This window comes from Cupressus sempervirens, chromosome 9 (assembly GCF_028749045.1).
Source record: "Cupressus sempervirens isolate cs-2001-9-10 chromosome 9, ASM2874904v1, whole genome shotgun sequence".
NCBI classification, from domain to species: Eukaryota; Viridiplantae; Streptophyta; class Pinopsida; order Cupressales; family Cupressaceae; genus Cupressus; species Cupressus sempervirens.
Genome location: NC_143126.1, coordinates 558,904,513 through 558,920,620, shown reverse-complemented (window position 1 = coordinate 558,920,620; position 16,108 = coordinate 558,904,513). Strand labels below are relative to the sequence as shown.

General features: G+C 34.0%; 1 protein-coding gene across 4 annotated transcripts in view; it reads right to left on the bottom strand.

The window, feature by feature from the left end:
* LOC149539874 (S-adenosyl-L-methionine-dependent methyltransferases superfamily protein) overlaps positions 1-13,284 on the bottom strand; it is a 199,953-nt gene extending 186,669 nt beyond the window's left edge. For 2 of the 4 annotated variants that reach the window (XM_089801075.1, XM_089801076.1), the window contains exon 1: positions 12,990-13,284. In XM_089801075.1, the coding sequence (XP_089657201.1) occupies positions 12,990-13,114 (125 nt within the window). In that variant the 5' untranslated portion in view covers positions 13,115-13,284. The remainder of the gene's footprint in view (positions 1-12,989) is intronic. The other 2 variants (XM_089801077.1, XM_089801074.1) reach the window with 1 other exon arrangement.
* Positions 13,285-16,108: the final 2,824 nt, after the last annotated feature.

The following is a 16,108-nucleotide window of genomic DNA, read 5'->3' as shown; positions in this document are numbered from 1 at the left end:
AATTTACTGATGGCATTGACATCATTAAAAATTTGACCAAAATTTAAAAAGCTTGCCATTCCTTGATGAGTTTAAAACAAAACCCTTGTTTTACTGTTTTGTAACATATATAGCTAAATTTTACCAAATCAAGTCCATAGGAATGCCAATGCCACTAAATTGAATTAGTAAATTTATGATAGAATAAATTACAATTATAGGAAAAAGGCTAAGCACTGGGGAAGATTCAATCATCAGAGCTAAGATAAGTGTCTTCACTAGGGTCTTTAAAACAAATCATTTAACTCTCTGATTGAGAAGCAAGTTTAACTTGACGTATGTTTGGTTGAACATCAGATTTCATAAGAATGATCTTGTTGATCCAAAGGTAAACATCAATTGAGAACATAATGAAGAAACAAAGACTCAAACCACTTCAAAAAGGTGGGTGGCAAAACTAAATAGTTCCTATTCCAATTTTGAAATTTGACAAAGATGAGTTAAACTAAGCCATAGAGCCTCTCTTTAAAAACCTTGATCATGAATAAATAGAGATAACGTTCTTTTCTGAATAACCTCCAATGAGCTTCACAACAAATAGATAATCAAAAGAGACTTTTGTAAGTTTTCTGCAAATTCTGATCAACCAATACTGATGTAATGCCTTTACTCTTGCTGAAGATGGTCTTTAAAATATACCAAACCGTATATCAAGTGTTCTTGCTATGATGTATAGTTCTGCTATAAATCATATGACGCAGTAAATGCTAAAGGAGAGGACTTGTTGTAATTGTGTGTACTTTATCCACATTCACATCCCATATAAATATAACAACCAAGGCGCATGTCCTTAGAAAGGACATGTCCCTATCTAGGTCGGCCCTCTAAATAATTGCTTCCATGAAATCAGCGTCTCTAAGAGATAACCATTAGTTAGTCATTAAAATTACCAAATTTAGCAATTAGACTTTAACCAAAGTGTCCCAAGGAGATGCGGATAACAATGAAGGCAATAATCAAATATATATATATAGGCCTGTTCATTCAGGAATTTAATGCATATATTGGATCTGTTTGATCTGCAGATTCAGATCAGTATGATATCAAAGTTACTTCATATAGAATTAACACTCCCTCTTAACTTGATAATCATACTGAGAGATAACATATCTAGCACCATCTAAATCTTCTAAGCATGTGGTCTCATTGAACACATGATACTATGTCATATTACTATACCTGTGATATGACTTATCACTTGTGATGACAATATTGCATATACAGGATAAAATCCAGAGAGTGATTAAATTCTTCCTTTATCCAAGTTGTGACTCATAGGTACTGACAGGCCTATAACACAATATGATCCTGAGTTAAAATCTGCCAATACACAGGATAAAATCCAAAGAATGATTAAATTCTTCCTTTATCCAAGTTGTGACTCATAGGCATAGAAATGTCTACATCACAATGTGATCTTGAACTCATCCAGATCTAACAGTAGTTCTTTGTTGTTCAGTACATTATTTCAGAGATCGTCATCTCTCATAATGTCTTCTATACAAGTGTTCATTATCTCAGAGATCGCCACCTCTTAGATAATGAATACAAATGGTGAAGCTCATAACAGTCAATAGCCTAACAATAATAATTTTAACACAAAATTATTTCATTAATAATTAAAGAGTACAAATGTATTATAATTCAAGCATACCAAGTCTATTTTTTTAAGTGATCTATCTTCACTCTAGAGAGAGGTTTGGTAAGAATATTTGATGTCTGATTTGCAGTGCAAATGTATTCTAACTTGACAATTTTCCTATCTACCATATCTCTTACATACTGGTAAGGAATTTCAATATGCTTGAACCTATCATGAAAAACTGCATTCACAGAAAGCTTGATGGAACTTTGATTATCACAATGAATAATGGTGGGATTCATGGGTTGACCAAATAATCCCACAAGTAACTTTCCAAACCAAGCTGCTTCTCGAGAGGCCATTGTTGCTGCAATGTATTCAGCTTTTGTGGAACTCTGTGCTACTGATGCCTTCTTTCTACATATCCATGATATCATCACTGCGCCTAAACTGAAACAACATCCTAAAGTGCTTTTCCTATGAGTAACACTTCCAGCCCAATCTGAGTCTGTGAACCCATGTAAGTCCAAGTCAACTTTCTCATACTTGAGCCCAAGGTTAAGAGTGCCTTGGATCTCATAATGTGCTTGACTACAACTAGGTGAATCTCCTTCGGCTCACACATAAACTAAGGCATTAACAGCATAGTAAATATCAGGTATTGTATTTACCAAGTACATAAGAGACCCAATCATCTATTTGTAAAGAGTAGAATCTATCGAAGGTGATTCTATTGTTGCTTCCTTAAGTTTGTGTAGATTAGTCTCCATTGGAGAAGACATGGGTCTGCAATTCCACATTCCAAATCTCTTCAAGATGTCTAATGTATACTTTCCTTGATTAAGTATGATGCTGTCAGAGTTTTTCCATACTTCTAGTCCTACGAAGTAATGAAAGAGTCCTAAATCTTTCATATCAAATTCTTTGATTACATCTTTCTTGCATTGATCTATAAGATGATCATCACCTATTATTAGTAAATCATCAACATATAGTATCAAAATTATCATATCATCTTTATTCTTTTTATAATAGAGATTTGGATCAGCTTCATTCTTAGAGAATCCTAAACTAGTTAAATATGTATCAATTCTTTCATACCATGCCCTGGGAGCCTGCTTAAGCCCATAGAGAGCTTTCTTGAGTCTACAAACAAAGATTTTAGGATCATGAGTTTCAAATCCTTCAGGTTGTTCCAATTATACCTCTTCTGTAATCTTTTCATTGAGAAATGTTGTTTACACATCCATCTGATGTACTTTTCATCCTTTCGATGCTGTAATAGCTAGGACTGCTCTCACAGAGGTGTCTCTGGCAACTAGTGCAAAGATTTCTTCATAATCAATTCCCTCCTTCTAAGAGAATCCTTTGGCTATGAATCTAGCTTTATATTTTTCAATGCTACCGTCAGCAGCATGCTTGATTTTAAATATCCACTTAGAAGAAACAACAGATTTTCCTTCAGGCCATGGAACAATTTTCCAAACATCATTCTTAATAATGGATTGGTATTCTTCCGTCATAGCATTCTTCTAAGCTATATGTTTAATAGCATCTGAAACATTGGTTGGTTCTGATTTAGATAAATCACTCATGTTTGCTGCATAGCTAGAAAATCTTTTGGATCTTTTGCTTTCTCTGAAGGTTCCAGATGGTGCAGCAAAGTCTTGTGCTTTCTCTACAGTATTAATGGCCCAAAGTGGTCTTTTCTTAGGATTTTGAGTTTCCTCAAGATTAAGAATTTGAATTTCACCTTCAATTTCTTCAATGTTCTCCCTCTTATACTCAAATTCATGATTTTCTTCATAACTAGGTATATGTGTAGGATCTTCAAAACTTAGGGCTCTTTTGACTGCTAAATCTTCTTCAAATATTACATCCCTACTAAGTTCAATGTTTTTCTAACCAGGTATATAAACTCTATATGCTTTAGATGTTTCACTATACCCGACAAAAAATACCTTTCCTCCTGGAGGGTTCTAACTTAGCTCTCTTTTCTTTTGGAACGTGTATGTATATTGGGCACTCAAATATCCTAAGATGACTTATATTTGGTTTAACCTTAGAAAATACTTCTTCAGGAGTTTTATCTCTAAGGTGGGAGTGAGGACTTCTATTTTGATATAGACAGTAGTACATGAGGCTTCTGCCCAAAGATAATATTCTAAATTTTGATCAAATATCACAGCTCTTGCTGCTTCTATAATTGTTCTATTCTTCCTTTTTGCTACCCCGTTTTCGGGTGGGTTATAAGTAACAATATACTCCCTCTTAATTCTTGCTTCTTTACAAAAATCTTTAAACAAATCTAAAGTATATTCCCCTCCATTATTAGTCCTAAGAGTTTTAATTTTGTGTCCTGATAGGTTTTCAGTTAAGGATTTGAATTCTTTAAATCTCTCAAGGATTTCTTCTGATTATTTACATTTTAAGAAGTAAATCCATGTCTTCCTAGAAAAATCATCTATAAAAAGTATATAGTACTAGAATCCTCCAAGGGAAGGAACAAACATACGTCCACATAAATCTGAATGGACTAATTCTAAAACATTGTTAGTTTTTCTAGTGCTATCTTGAAATGGACTTTTGGCATTCTTATCGGGAGCGCATCATTTGCATATGCTCAAATGATCTTTATTCAACTTAGGTAAACTAGTAAGCATCTTTTCTATCATCGATAAGGCTTTGAAGTTTAGATGTCCGAACCTTCTATGCCACATTTCATTTATATTAGCAGCTTCATGAATTAAGGCTTGAATAAGTTCTATATTTAATTCATACAAGTATCCCTTTCTTTGGCCAATCAACTTTGATTTCTTAAATGAAGAGTTCTTAGACCAGGTCATTACTTTATCGTCCATGAATGCAACCTTATGTCCATCATCTTCAAGTGTTGTAATAGAAATTAAATTCCTCTTGATTCCTGGTACATAGAGTACTCTTTTGAGATGAAGAGAAATACCCGACTTCAGTTTCAAGGTGCAGTTCCCAATTCTTTTGACAAATTGACTGGAATTATCACCTATTGTAACTTCATTATTAACTTCTTATGATATTTAGTCTAGTACTTCTTTGTATCCTGTAATGTGTCGAGATGATCCACTATCAATTACCCATGCTTTGCTTGATACTTCATTTGATAGTGTTGAACACAATACACGTTTCCCAGGATCATAGTTTTCCCCTTTCCTAGTAACGTTTGTACAGTTTACTTGTTGCTTTGTATTCTCAAGGCAATTAGATTTATAGTGTCCAAATTTTTCACATTTGAAGCATTTTATTTTGGACAAGTCTCTCTTAGGTTTGTCATTTCTTTGATTACCCTTCTTCTTTTTGAAGTGCTTCTTCATACCTTTATAGGAATTTGTGTTGAGGACATGAAATTCTTCATCTTCAATTTTTAATTTCCGTTCTTTCTTGAGTTGCCTAGATTCTTCTTGAAGGCAATCTCCTTTAAGTCTATTGAAGTCTGGACATTTGTCTCTAGCACTTACTCCTTGTGAGAATGTTTCCCATGAATCGAGTAACCTATCTATAGCCATAAGTGATAGCTCTTTGTCTTTAATTATGGTCCCTACGCTTGAATGTTCATCTCTTAGACTAGCCACCCTTAGGAAGTATGAAATCATAGATTCTCCCTTCCTTATCTTTATATGATTTAGTTGCCTTTTTAGTGCAAGGGTTTTAGTTGCATTGTTAACCTCATATGTACTTAATAATGCACTCATCATATTAAATGTTGTCTGATGTTTCATTAGCATAAGTACTATTTCATTTTTAACATCTAATATGATTTGCATGGCTTTCCCATTTCCTTTAATCCAGATAGTTTTATGAGGATCAGCGTCAGGTTGCTTGGATTCCTTATCAACAAACTGTATTACATCATTGTCTTCAAGTGTCAACATAATTTTGAATTTCCAAGCAACAAAGTGTTCTTTTCGATCAAACCTGTCTTCAGGTCTAATTGTGCTAATCATAGAAGGTAGAAGGATGTTGCTAGATATTTTAAATCTGATTGTCGATTTGCAGAGCCTAGGTTCGACTTCCAGAGCTCTAATACCATGTAAGTTTTCTGCAAATTCTGATCAACCAATACTGATATGATGCCTTTACTCTTGCTAAAGATAGTCTTTAAAATATACCAGACCATATATCAAATGTTCTTGCTATGATGTATAGTTCTGCAATAAATATTTATTTCTGCTATAAATCGTATGAGGCAGTAAATGCTAAAGGAAGGCTAGCAATCTCAAAACAAACAGTATCACATTTCGTGTTTGGATCCAGAAGTTATGGCTCCAAGAAGTTGCTACTTTAGTGTCACAGTTGCCGATGATGCTGCATGGTTGCTGCTGAAGTTGACAGAATGTTTTGCTAACCCACATAAATATTGTTTACATTGTTTCGCCAACTTCAGGTGGCACATGTTGCAAAATAAGCATCAAGCATGCTGCCAAAAGATAACAGCATTTGCATGGAAGACAATAAGCTAGTTCTTTTTCTAGAACACTAAAAATGGTGATTTTTGGGGTTCCAAAACATGGAGCGCATTACTGTCCCTTTCTTTTGGTCTTCCATTTGGATCCAGGAAGGTTTTGACAGAGATTTCCCCTTGTTCAGAAAGAAAGTAGAGTCTTATTCTATTGCTGAGACTTAGCAAGTGTATGCAACAAGTTTGTTTGTATGTTTTCTAATTGATTGATAGATGTAAACAATTCTTAGCTTTGTAGCACAGATTGTTCTAGAATCACATTAATGCCAAGGCAATGTGCAGATTGTAACGTCCCCGTCATAAAATAAATGTATTTAATTAAACCTTGTTAATGGGCCGATTGATTTAATATATCTTGGACCCATTTTTAATTTAACTGTTTCCGTAGGTAGTTTGGTCGTCACCTATCTTTATACACCCTCAAAAGGTTTTTCCCAACGGGTATTTAAACATGGCTTGTAGGTAGTAGTTAGGTATGCAATTTGGATTATTTTCTTTGTACTACGAATTCCTGTTGGAGTTCTCTGTTGTTTGCCATTTCGAAAGTGAAAGACCTTCCCTATTTGGTTTGTCCGGTTTCAGTGGGATTCAACCCTCACCCTATTCCGTCACCTATAACACTTCGCTCATATCTAGCAAATCGAAGCACCATCATATTGCAAATTATCCTTGTGTTTAATTGGTTCTACTCTCTTGTACTATGTAATTCCATCTATTGTTTTATCTACATTAAATCTTGTTGTTTGTTCATACTACCTATTGGTCTGCAATCACTCTTCGTAACCATATGCACTCCTACCTTCCATTCCAAGCCACTACCGTACACCGTACGACCTCCAAGTTCAACCCAAGCTCACCGTACGGCCTCCCTTATTCTATAGTAGGACTGTTCTGAAATACTTCCGCCATACAGCCAACCATACCTCCTATCCGTACTGCCTTGTTGCTTCCCTTCCCACCGTACGGACCTGCATTGACACCGTACGGCCAAAATCTGAAGATACCGTACTGCATTTTCTCTCCACCATACGGCCATCAATTTGGCCTTCCAATAGCTACCATATGACCTCATTTCGTACAGCCTCTTTCAAGTCTTCTCCCGTGTGTAATAGTACAATTTGATTCCAACATTCGTCAGGCTATACTAGTACGGATCTGTTCCAGAGGGGTAGACAAACAACGGAACATTACACAGATGTAGGAAGTTAGTAGTAGCATTGAAATACTATTCCAAAGCCAAAAAAGTGTTGAAAACACAAGCAACAACTGAAAATAGCATCATGAGGAACACTACTCACTCTTATAAGATTTTCTGCCCATATGAGGGTTCCTCCAATAGTGATTTGTTGTGTTGCAATTGTGTCTGCATTGCAATATTTCTTTATTCCATATTACTACTTGTTCATGCTTAGATCTTTGTTTTTTCTATCTCTCATATGCCTTTGCATTTAAAATCCATAGTCCATAGTAAATGGTAGAAATGGGTGTAAAGATGTGTAACGAGGGCTAAGCGTTATAAATCTGTTTGTTGATGACTGCGAGTGTGACATGACCACCCTAGTTTGCAAATCAGTTGATTCCCCAGCTAGAGTTCCTTTTTAATTAAACCTCTTCAACCTTCATAACATATTCTAGGACATTTAAGCCTTAAGTGAGACAGTTCTAATTCGATAAAATTCTCCATACTGCCAAAGCAGCACTGGACAAACACTGGCAATGTCATCTTCATTGAGGTCGACATTCTAGACAACATCTCTATTATCTATTAATGCATAAAGAAGCAAGAGTTTTCTATAGATCAAAGGATAATCCACAATGATTGAGGAAGCTCACTCTGTCCTCACCATGCTACACTCATAGACAAGGATGTCATTCCTAGACACAAATAGAGGAAAGTGTATGAAGGGACCCTAAGTCAATAAGTCAGGCACCCTTTTCATCCAACCACAAAGGAGGTACAGCAACCACGGTCTCTTGCACAAATTCAAGACTTCCAACAAGGAGAAACATGGTAGCTTGAGATGAAGTATATTACACTTGAAATGTCTCTATTCCCCAATATAGTATATTATTTAGAATTAAAAAATCGAGTGATAAGATACAACCCTGTTTCTTGCCAGAAATATTAGGAATAAGTAGACAATATTCTAAGCTAGACATGGAATCAATGTTATAGAAAGGAGCACAACAAAGAATTCCTCAACGATTTGGAGTTTTCAGGCTTGCGGAATGCCTCAATAACTAAAGAATAAACTGTCAGAAAGGCGCAATGGAATAAAGACCATGGAATACCTAAAAAAGATAAGTCGATATGTGAAGAAGCAAACAGACTTGAAAGACAAAAACAAGATACCTGAGAAATAGCTATTGCAATCATATAGAATACTGGGATACAAGTACAAATGTTTTCTCTTCCAGTCTGACCATGTAGCTATAGTTCTTCACACTAGCACTAGTATATACCAAAATCTTTGGCCAATGCTTCGTTATCAAAAGAGAATTTTAACCCAACATGTAGACCAGGCCAGATTTCTGTTATGGATGGGATTTGCAAATTTGTTGAAAGCAGATTTTTGGAATGATATTCATTGCAGAACAGTCACCAAACAGGAAACCATGCTAGGGTTTGTTTTAAAGTTTATATGAACCAAAAACCTCTCTAGCGCAGCATGATTTTGGAATGTAAGGAAATCAGTTTTCAACAAATTATCATGACTTTCCACATGCATGTTTGTTTCAAGCAACTGACCATCATATCCATTACTTCTTGAACAAATAAAGAGCTGAAAAATCAAAGGCTGCCCACTAAAAGCCTAGTTATGCTCAACAAACAAATAATCACATCAACAATAATGCTCCTAGATATTATTCATAGTCAAAAGGTTCAGGACTTATTTGTTGAGATTTGCAATTGCAAATTAGTGCTAGAGAACAGAAATATTCTAGATTCTAAATTCTTAAATGTCATCTTAGAAAAGCAACAAAAGCGGTACAACCGTAACACCAGAATAAAAAATGTAATATGGCATGGCCCTCCTTGCCACCCTAGAGATGATGTAGTCCTGGGAAATTTTAATCATATAATGCTTTTACTTCACTAGTCCAGTTGCTTCATGAAATTGTATGTCTTGGAATAATATATGGGTGCTAAACTCCACCAAGAAGAGAAATTTGTGAAGCAAGTTATAGGTTAATTGATGTGGCCTTCCTTTAGGAAGTTAAACTTTCATATTTTTCCTTAAGGTAAAGGAATTCATTGTAAGAAGGTCATTACGGAGCACACTTTACAGAAAGGGGTGAAAGGTTTGAATTTGAGTGTTTCATAGCCAGTAACCTTGATGATTAGAAATGGCTAGTAACCTTGATGGTCATTAGAAATGGTTAGTAACCTTGATGGTCAAACTTTGGGTTTTTCCTGTCTGTGTTTCAATACTATAGGTGAGAAAGTTGCTTTGGTTCCTGGTCAGTAGATTACTTTCTCGAAGCAAAATGGATTCTTGCTACAAATTTTCAGATGCTAAATTTATTACGATAATAGATAGTTTCTTTTATCTCTATTTAGTATCTAATGGTTATCTACTGTAATCTTTTCTAAATATTAGAATGTTTCTAATATTTAGTTTTACTTTTCTAGAATAAAATGTTTCTATTCTTTACGATAATTTCTTAAGGAAACATCGTTTAGTCTCTTGTATAAATTGATCTCTTGATCACTGCTAATAACAAGCACATATTTTCCAATTTCTTCCTAATATGGTATCAACACCAATACTCTAAAAAATTTTGAAAAATAATTATAATTTCTTGGTTGAAATTATCTGCCTTTTATCTTCAAAATTATTTACATGCATATTTGTTTCCAACTCTCTATAATCCAGCTAGCGTTTCCATTCTGAGAGATCTAAATCCACTAACTTCTGGTTCCATTTTGCAACCCATTTCTGTCCAAATTTGTCTGTTTTTCCTGCACATTTTCGCCATTTTTTAATTTTTTTTGCAGCAGGGTCGTTTTTGTTCAAAACCCTTTTTTTTGTACCGGATCAAAAAACAATTTACAAATTCTTGGTGGCTTTTTTGAGATCTCCATTGGGTCGTTCTTTTTTTTAGGTGCCTCAACTTTTGTCTCTCAATTTTTCGAACCCGCCAATCCAGAAACCAACAACATATTCTTTCTAGATTTTTCGAGCTCTCTTCTAGGTCTCTACTTTCTGAGGGTTGCATGTACTTGCATGTTTGTTGCATATACTTGCATGTTGTTTGCATGTGCTACTTTACCATGCAAAGTCTCATGTTTTGCCTCCCTTGAAAAAAAATTTGATGGGTTTTCATATTTTTTTCTCTAAAAAGTTTTCTTATGGGTTTCTATAAATTTTTCCTTAAAAAATTCTGATTCTATAATATGCAAAGTTGTGTGGAATTCCTTTGTGGGTTTGTAATTTTTTCCTCAAAATTTATATGTTGGGCTTTACTGTTTTTCCTTAAAAAACGAAGTTTTGTATTGTCAGGTTTTGATTGTTTTTTCACCTCAAAAATCATGTGGGTTTTGATTGATTTATCACCTCAAAAATCATGTTGTTTGTTTTGATTGATTTTTCACCTCAAAAATCATTTTGGGTTTTGATTGATTTTTCACCTCAAAAATCATGTTCGGTTCTTTCAATTTTCTCCTAAAAATCATGGCTTTTTGCGGTTTGTTCTAGAGCATTATGCTCATCTGCAAAGTTTTGGAGCATTATCCAAAGTACCATCTGCAATCTTCTCAACAAACACCCTTTGCTCCAAATTCAAAAGGCTCCTAGAAGAAGAACACTCAACGCAACTATTGCCACAAGTTTGGTCACATGAAGGTTGAATGTCGGAAGCGGTTAACTGCCCTATCTAAGCAATCTGGTTCGCAGCCCACAGCGAACAATGCACAGCCCCTTGAGCAAACAGAATCTGTCTTTTACACTTTTTGACAGCTTTGTGCTTTGGATAGATTAACCATTAAGGGAGGGTATTACGATTATAGATAGTTTCTATTATCTCTGTTTTAGTATTTAATGATTATCTATTGTAATCTTCTGTAAATATTAGAATGTTTCTAATATTTAGTTTTATGTTTCTAAAATAGAATGTTTCCATTCTTTACAATCATTTCTTAAGGAAACATCATTCAGTCTCTTGTATAAATTGATCTCTTGATCACTATTAATAACAAGCAAGTATTTTTCAATTACTTCGTAATAAAATTGGCAAGGAGATAAAGAGGAGCTTACTTCAATAATCTCATTTAGAGAGATTGATGCAGTGGCTAAACACAAGATTTCTTAACAGACTTTCTACCAGGGCAGCAAAATAGATCAATTGGTCCAAGCAAGATGGAAAAGGCAACATTCCAAGCAAGAGGGAAAGACAGCATTCAAGGAAGACAGGCCACTTTTATGCTCTTGAGGGTGGATTTATTTTCCTGGGTCAAGAGCAACAAAGCATTGCCCTTTTAATTTTTTTTATGATGTAATTATTAACATATAGTAATTATTTACACAATATTGAGCTATGTTATCCTGAATGTTTATTTTGATGTTCATACAAAATGAGCTTGCTTTGGATTGTAATTCTATTGTTGCTATTTAAGTTGCCTGCATGCATTTCTATGAGATGATCTTCATGTCTACTTTGCTTTCATATTTTCCATTAAGTTATGCTTCCAACATGCACCAAATTCACTAATACTAGTTTCTCTCTTTCACATCGCTGTAAAGAAGAAATAGTATAGTTGGAATAGCCCAATGGATTTCTGCACCTATAGAATAGTGTGATGGTTTTATTTCCTCGTTGTTTAACAATTAACAAGTCTAAAACAGAATTACCGAGCAAGTTCCACCAAGTCTAGAGACAAGGAATAATAGATTCTTTAATATTAATTGCTCGATTTTGAGTTGGATTTTTCATGTTTTATTGTTAGTTCATCAATGTAAATAACATTTAACATTTTGAAGCTGTTCATCTGCTTAACATTTGGAACCAGAGAGACGTCACAATGCAGACAAGCATTTCCTGAACTTTAATTCTTCTGCCTCTGTCTAGGATTTCCGCGCCCCCATAGGAGAGATTTTGCAATCTCTTTATTGATTATTGAATTTTTGGGGACTATAACCGTTGCAATTTTGTAATAACTTGGAATTTCTTAGAAAAGATTATCTCTGAGGCAGGAAGAAAATTTGAGATTAACATATTATGCATAGACGCCCTAATGGATATGGTATAGTGGCTTCCAGGAGCATGTGATCTTAGACTTCCAAGTGAAATATTAGCACTAATATATAACTTGTGGTATTATGTGGTACTAATGTTATCAGTGCCATTCTTATTGACAAATTTCAGTTCTCTCCCTTCAATTCAAAGTAATTTTCATATCTTGAATGCGGACATAATTGATAATCTTCCACGGAATTTGGGGAAATATTTGAATTTCGTTATCAAAGATCTGGAAAAAAAATATAAGACAGATTACTGCAATAGTATTTTGGTGCTAAAAAGAGAGAATAGTTGGCTGTACAATTCTCCCATTGAACCAAAGGTATAAGGACTAACGCATTCCTAGGAAAAGTAAATTTCTTATTGCAAATTTTCAAATGCAACACAAGGCAAATACATCTTAAAGAAAAAACTGACTAGCAGGATGTAAAATCATTTTAATGAAAATTACAAAACTTTTTTAAAAAGACTAGAGAGCTTGATTAAAAAAAATAGTAATCAACCCATTCATTTCGACCAGTGTTTGATGGGGATTATGGATTTCCATTAACAAATTTTAAAAATAAACAACAGTGGCTTACATATGAACATGTGAATTGTATCTGTCTATTCGATGGAATTGAATGTAAATACCTTACGTAGCGGGGAAGTGATTGAGCGGCAGTAGCAGCATATTGACGAGGATCAATCCCGTTGCTCTTCAAATACTCCAAAAACGCAGCGGGAAGTGCTAGTGCTGCTGTTAATGGTTCTTCCATCGTGTCCACAATTTACAGAGTTTTGAAGATTATGATCTCTGATATCCTTAGTTTTCGTACGAGCTTCAGCTTCTCGATTCAATTTACAGCCGCGATTTAATTCTAGCGTTCTACTCAAATAAAGGAAAACCTTGCGCAATCAGTGGAAATGAATGGATTTAGAAGTGCAGATGCTCTAATAAATGGATTTAGAGGTTTCCTTACAAACATTGCATTTTTAAGTGATAAAATGACACGTGTGTAATTTATAATTGAAATTTATTATTAGTCCCAAAGAAACTAATGTTTTCCATAGGTTTTCTTAAGCTAATTTGTACAACAAATTAATTTCGAAAGTATAAGGTTTTGGTGGGAATATTTTTTAAGTACAATTTTTGAAGTATAATTTATTTTTTATTATTGGTTGGAAATTATTTTGATGGGTTGTTTTTATTGTTTTTATAACAAAAATATTTAAAAAGGTGAACTATGAATTGAATGCGTTATCGATGTACATCAAATTTCAGCATTTGTCATTTATTGCTTTCATCATTCTAGACTCACCAGGTAAACTTTGTGTTATCCAATCTGACTTCCCAAAAACCACAAGATTGTATTATATTCACAACCATCATCACAGGAGTTATTGGCTACTTGAACTTTCAAACCTACTAATGTTCGTTCACATCATGGATGTTGTTGATTCATCTCCTATGCTACCAAGTCGCTAGAAAAAGGGAAGTCTTCATGAGCCGTATGGTTAGGGCATTTTAGAATCAACAGACAAACAGTTGGTCACTTCTAGGTGCATATATATAGTTAGTCACTTCTAGGTGCATATATATTGTATTCATGATCATTGCATATTTCAATTGTAATGGAGAACATTATTTTGTATGTGAATGGTGGCGTTATCTTGAAACGAAGACCACATATTATGACAGCTGAGATGTGTTATTACTTTTGATTTCTATTCTAAAGTCTTGATTATGTAAGTTTATATATCTATAAGTATGAAGCAGCATGGTAGTCACTCTGAATGTTTATATGATTCAAAACACAGAGGGCATGATGTTGTTATCTCTATTTGATATTGTGAGAACAAAGAACCATGACTGCAATCTAGAGAATTGAAAATCAGAGGTACCAAGTAAAGTGTTTGACCAAATGTGCATGCATTATATGTGTCATTTATGAATAAATTTTGTGTCTAAATTAGTAAAGGTTCTTATAATGATGGAGAACAAATTGCAGTATTTGAGAATGTTCTCAATGTGGCAAATATTGAAGATGTTTTTCTAAACTCTTCCTAAATATAATCAAGTTAGTACATTTGATGAAGCAAAGAAAAGTGACTTGTAGGCTCTTGGTATTCAATTATCCCAATTCTCTATTTGTAGATCATCCTTAATGAAAAAAATTAAAAATGATTTATTTACTTCTTCTTTTTATGTGTATTTGCAATTCATTTCACGAATTTCCCTTAATTTAATAACATATTTTTTAAGCTAAACAATACTTTGAAACAACACACCTTTAAAAAACTTCACTAGGATTTTTCAAAAAGCTCATTTTCCTAAAACCTCTACATTAGCTTATTCATAACTACAACAACTAACTAATTATTTTACCGATATCGTGCCTTGTTAAGATTTTATGTTTTTTATTTGTAATATTTAAAATATGAGATTTATCTTTTAATTATTTTTTATTGGTAAACGATTGAAGCCTTGTATTATATTGAATAAAATTAAATCAAATTTGCATAATTCTCCGTTCAAATGGGCACTGGTAGGAAAGAACGGAGCAAGAAAACCTCCAGTCTCATCTGGGACCAAAGTCCAATATTATACAATTTAAAAGGGGCATACCTTAGTTTATATGAAGCTGCGTACAAGTTTATACAAAATTTGATGAAACAATTAATAACAAATAGACTTCCTTTGAAAAAGGGGACATATATCAAAGGAGAGGCAAGGTTCCGAACTAAATTCATCAAGGATCCTATCATGAAGAAGTGATTGACCAACCATCTGTATGAAAAAATACAACTGTCTTCCAATATGGGATTAGTATCAAATCAATATGATTAGAAAAAGTGGGAGGAGTAAAAAGACCAATCAACATATTGAGAGACTCTTCATATAATAAGAATCCTAAATTGTTCCAATGGAGTTAATCAAAAGAGTTTTATAATATGCTTTAAATGAATCTTTATCTAAAATCACATGCCTTATCCTATTCAGTTTACTGTTTTTACTTAGAGTGGATTAGATATTCAAGGTTCTTATCTAGTTCGAATGAATAGATCAATCAAGCTTATATTAATAATTTCAATAATTTAAAATGTTCATTGATTCATCTTATTCTTATCGTATACTTATGAGTTTAAGAGGAGAAGTCTGAATTAGTAACCAACTTGAATTCATACATATTGCCTAACTAAGTTTATAAAATAATCAGTAGCAAGGGAATCAATAAACACCTTGCTCTGCTTAAAGCATAATGAAGTGTAACTAAATCCATAATGATGAAGGGGAAGAAGTAGAGTAGTGGTAACCTGTAGTGCCTGCCCCTAGTTTACATTTTTCGAGCTACATTTATGATATGATTGCCAAACTCTTTTAGGCCAATTTATGTTTGATGAGTAGTATTATTATTTTAGAGATTATCAGATGATGTTTACACTCAGTTTATTATATGATGAGATTACTTGGTACTCTATATTTCATGCATGTATGATGATTATTCAATGGTTTTAGTTATCGATGATGATTAGTTAGATGGTTCATTATTCCATGTGTTTCTTATGGATACTTACCCCATACTGCATGTGTATGGTGTGCGTGCTGTTTTATTTATGTATGATGTTTCTGATATGGTTAAGGAAGGGAGTCGTAGTCACCTGCTAGTCGGGATCTACACGATGCACCACTTCCTGCCATTGCCTGTTTAGCTTAGAATATTGTGTTTGTACATGCGTGGATTTTATGCAGGTTGTAGGTACCGGGTATC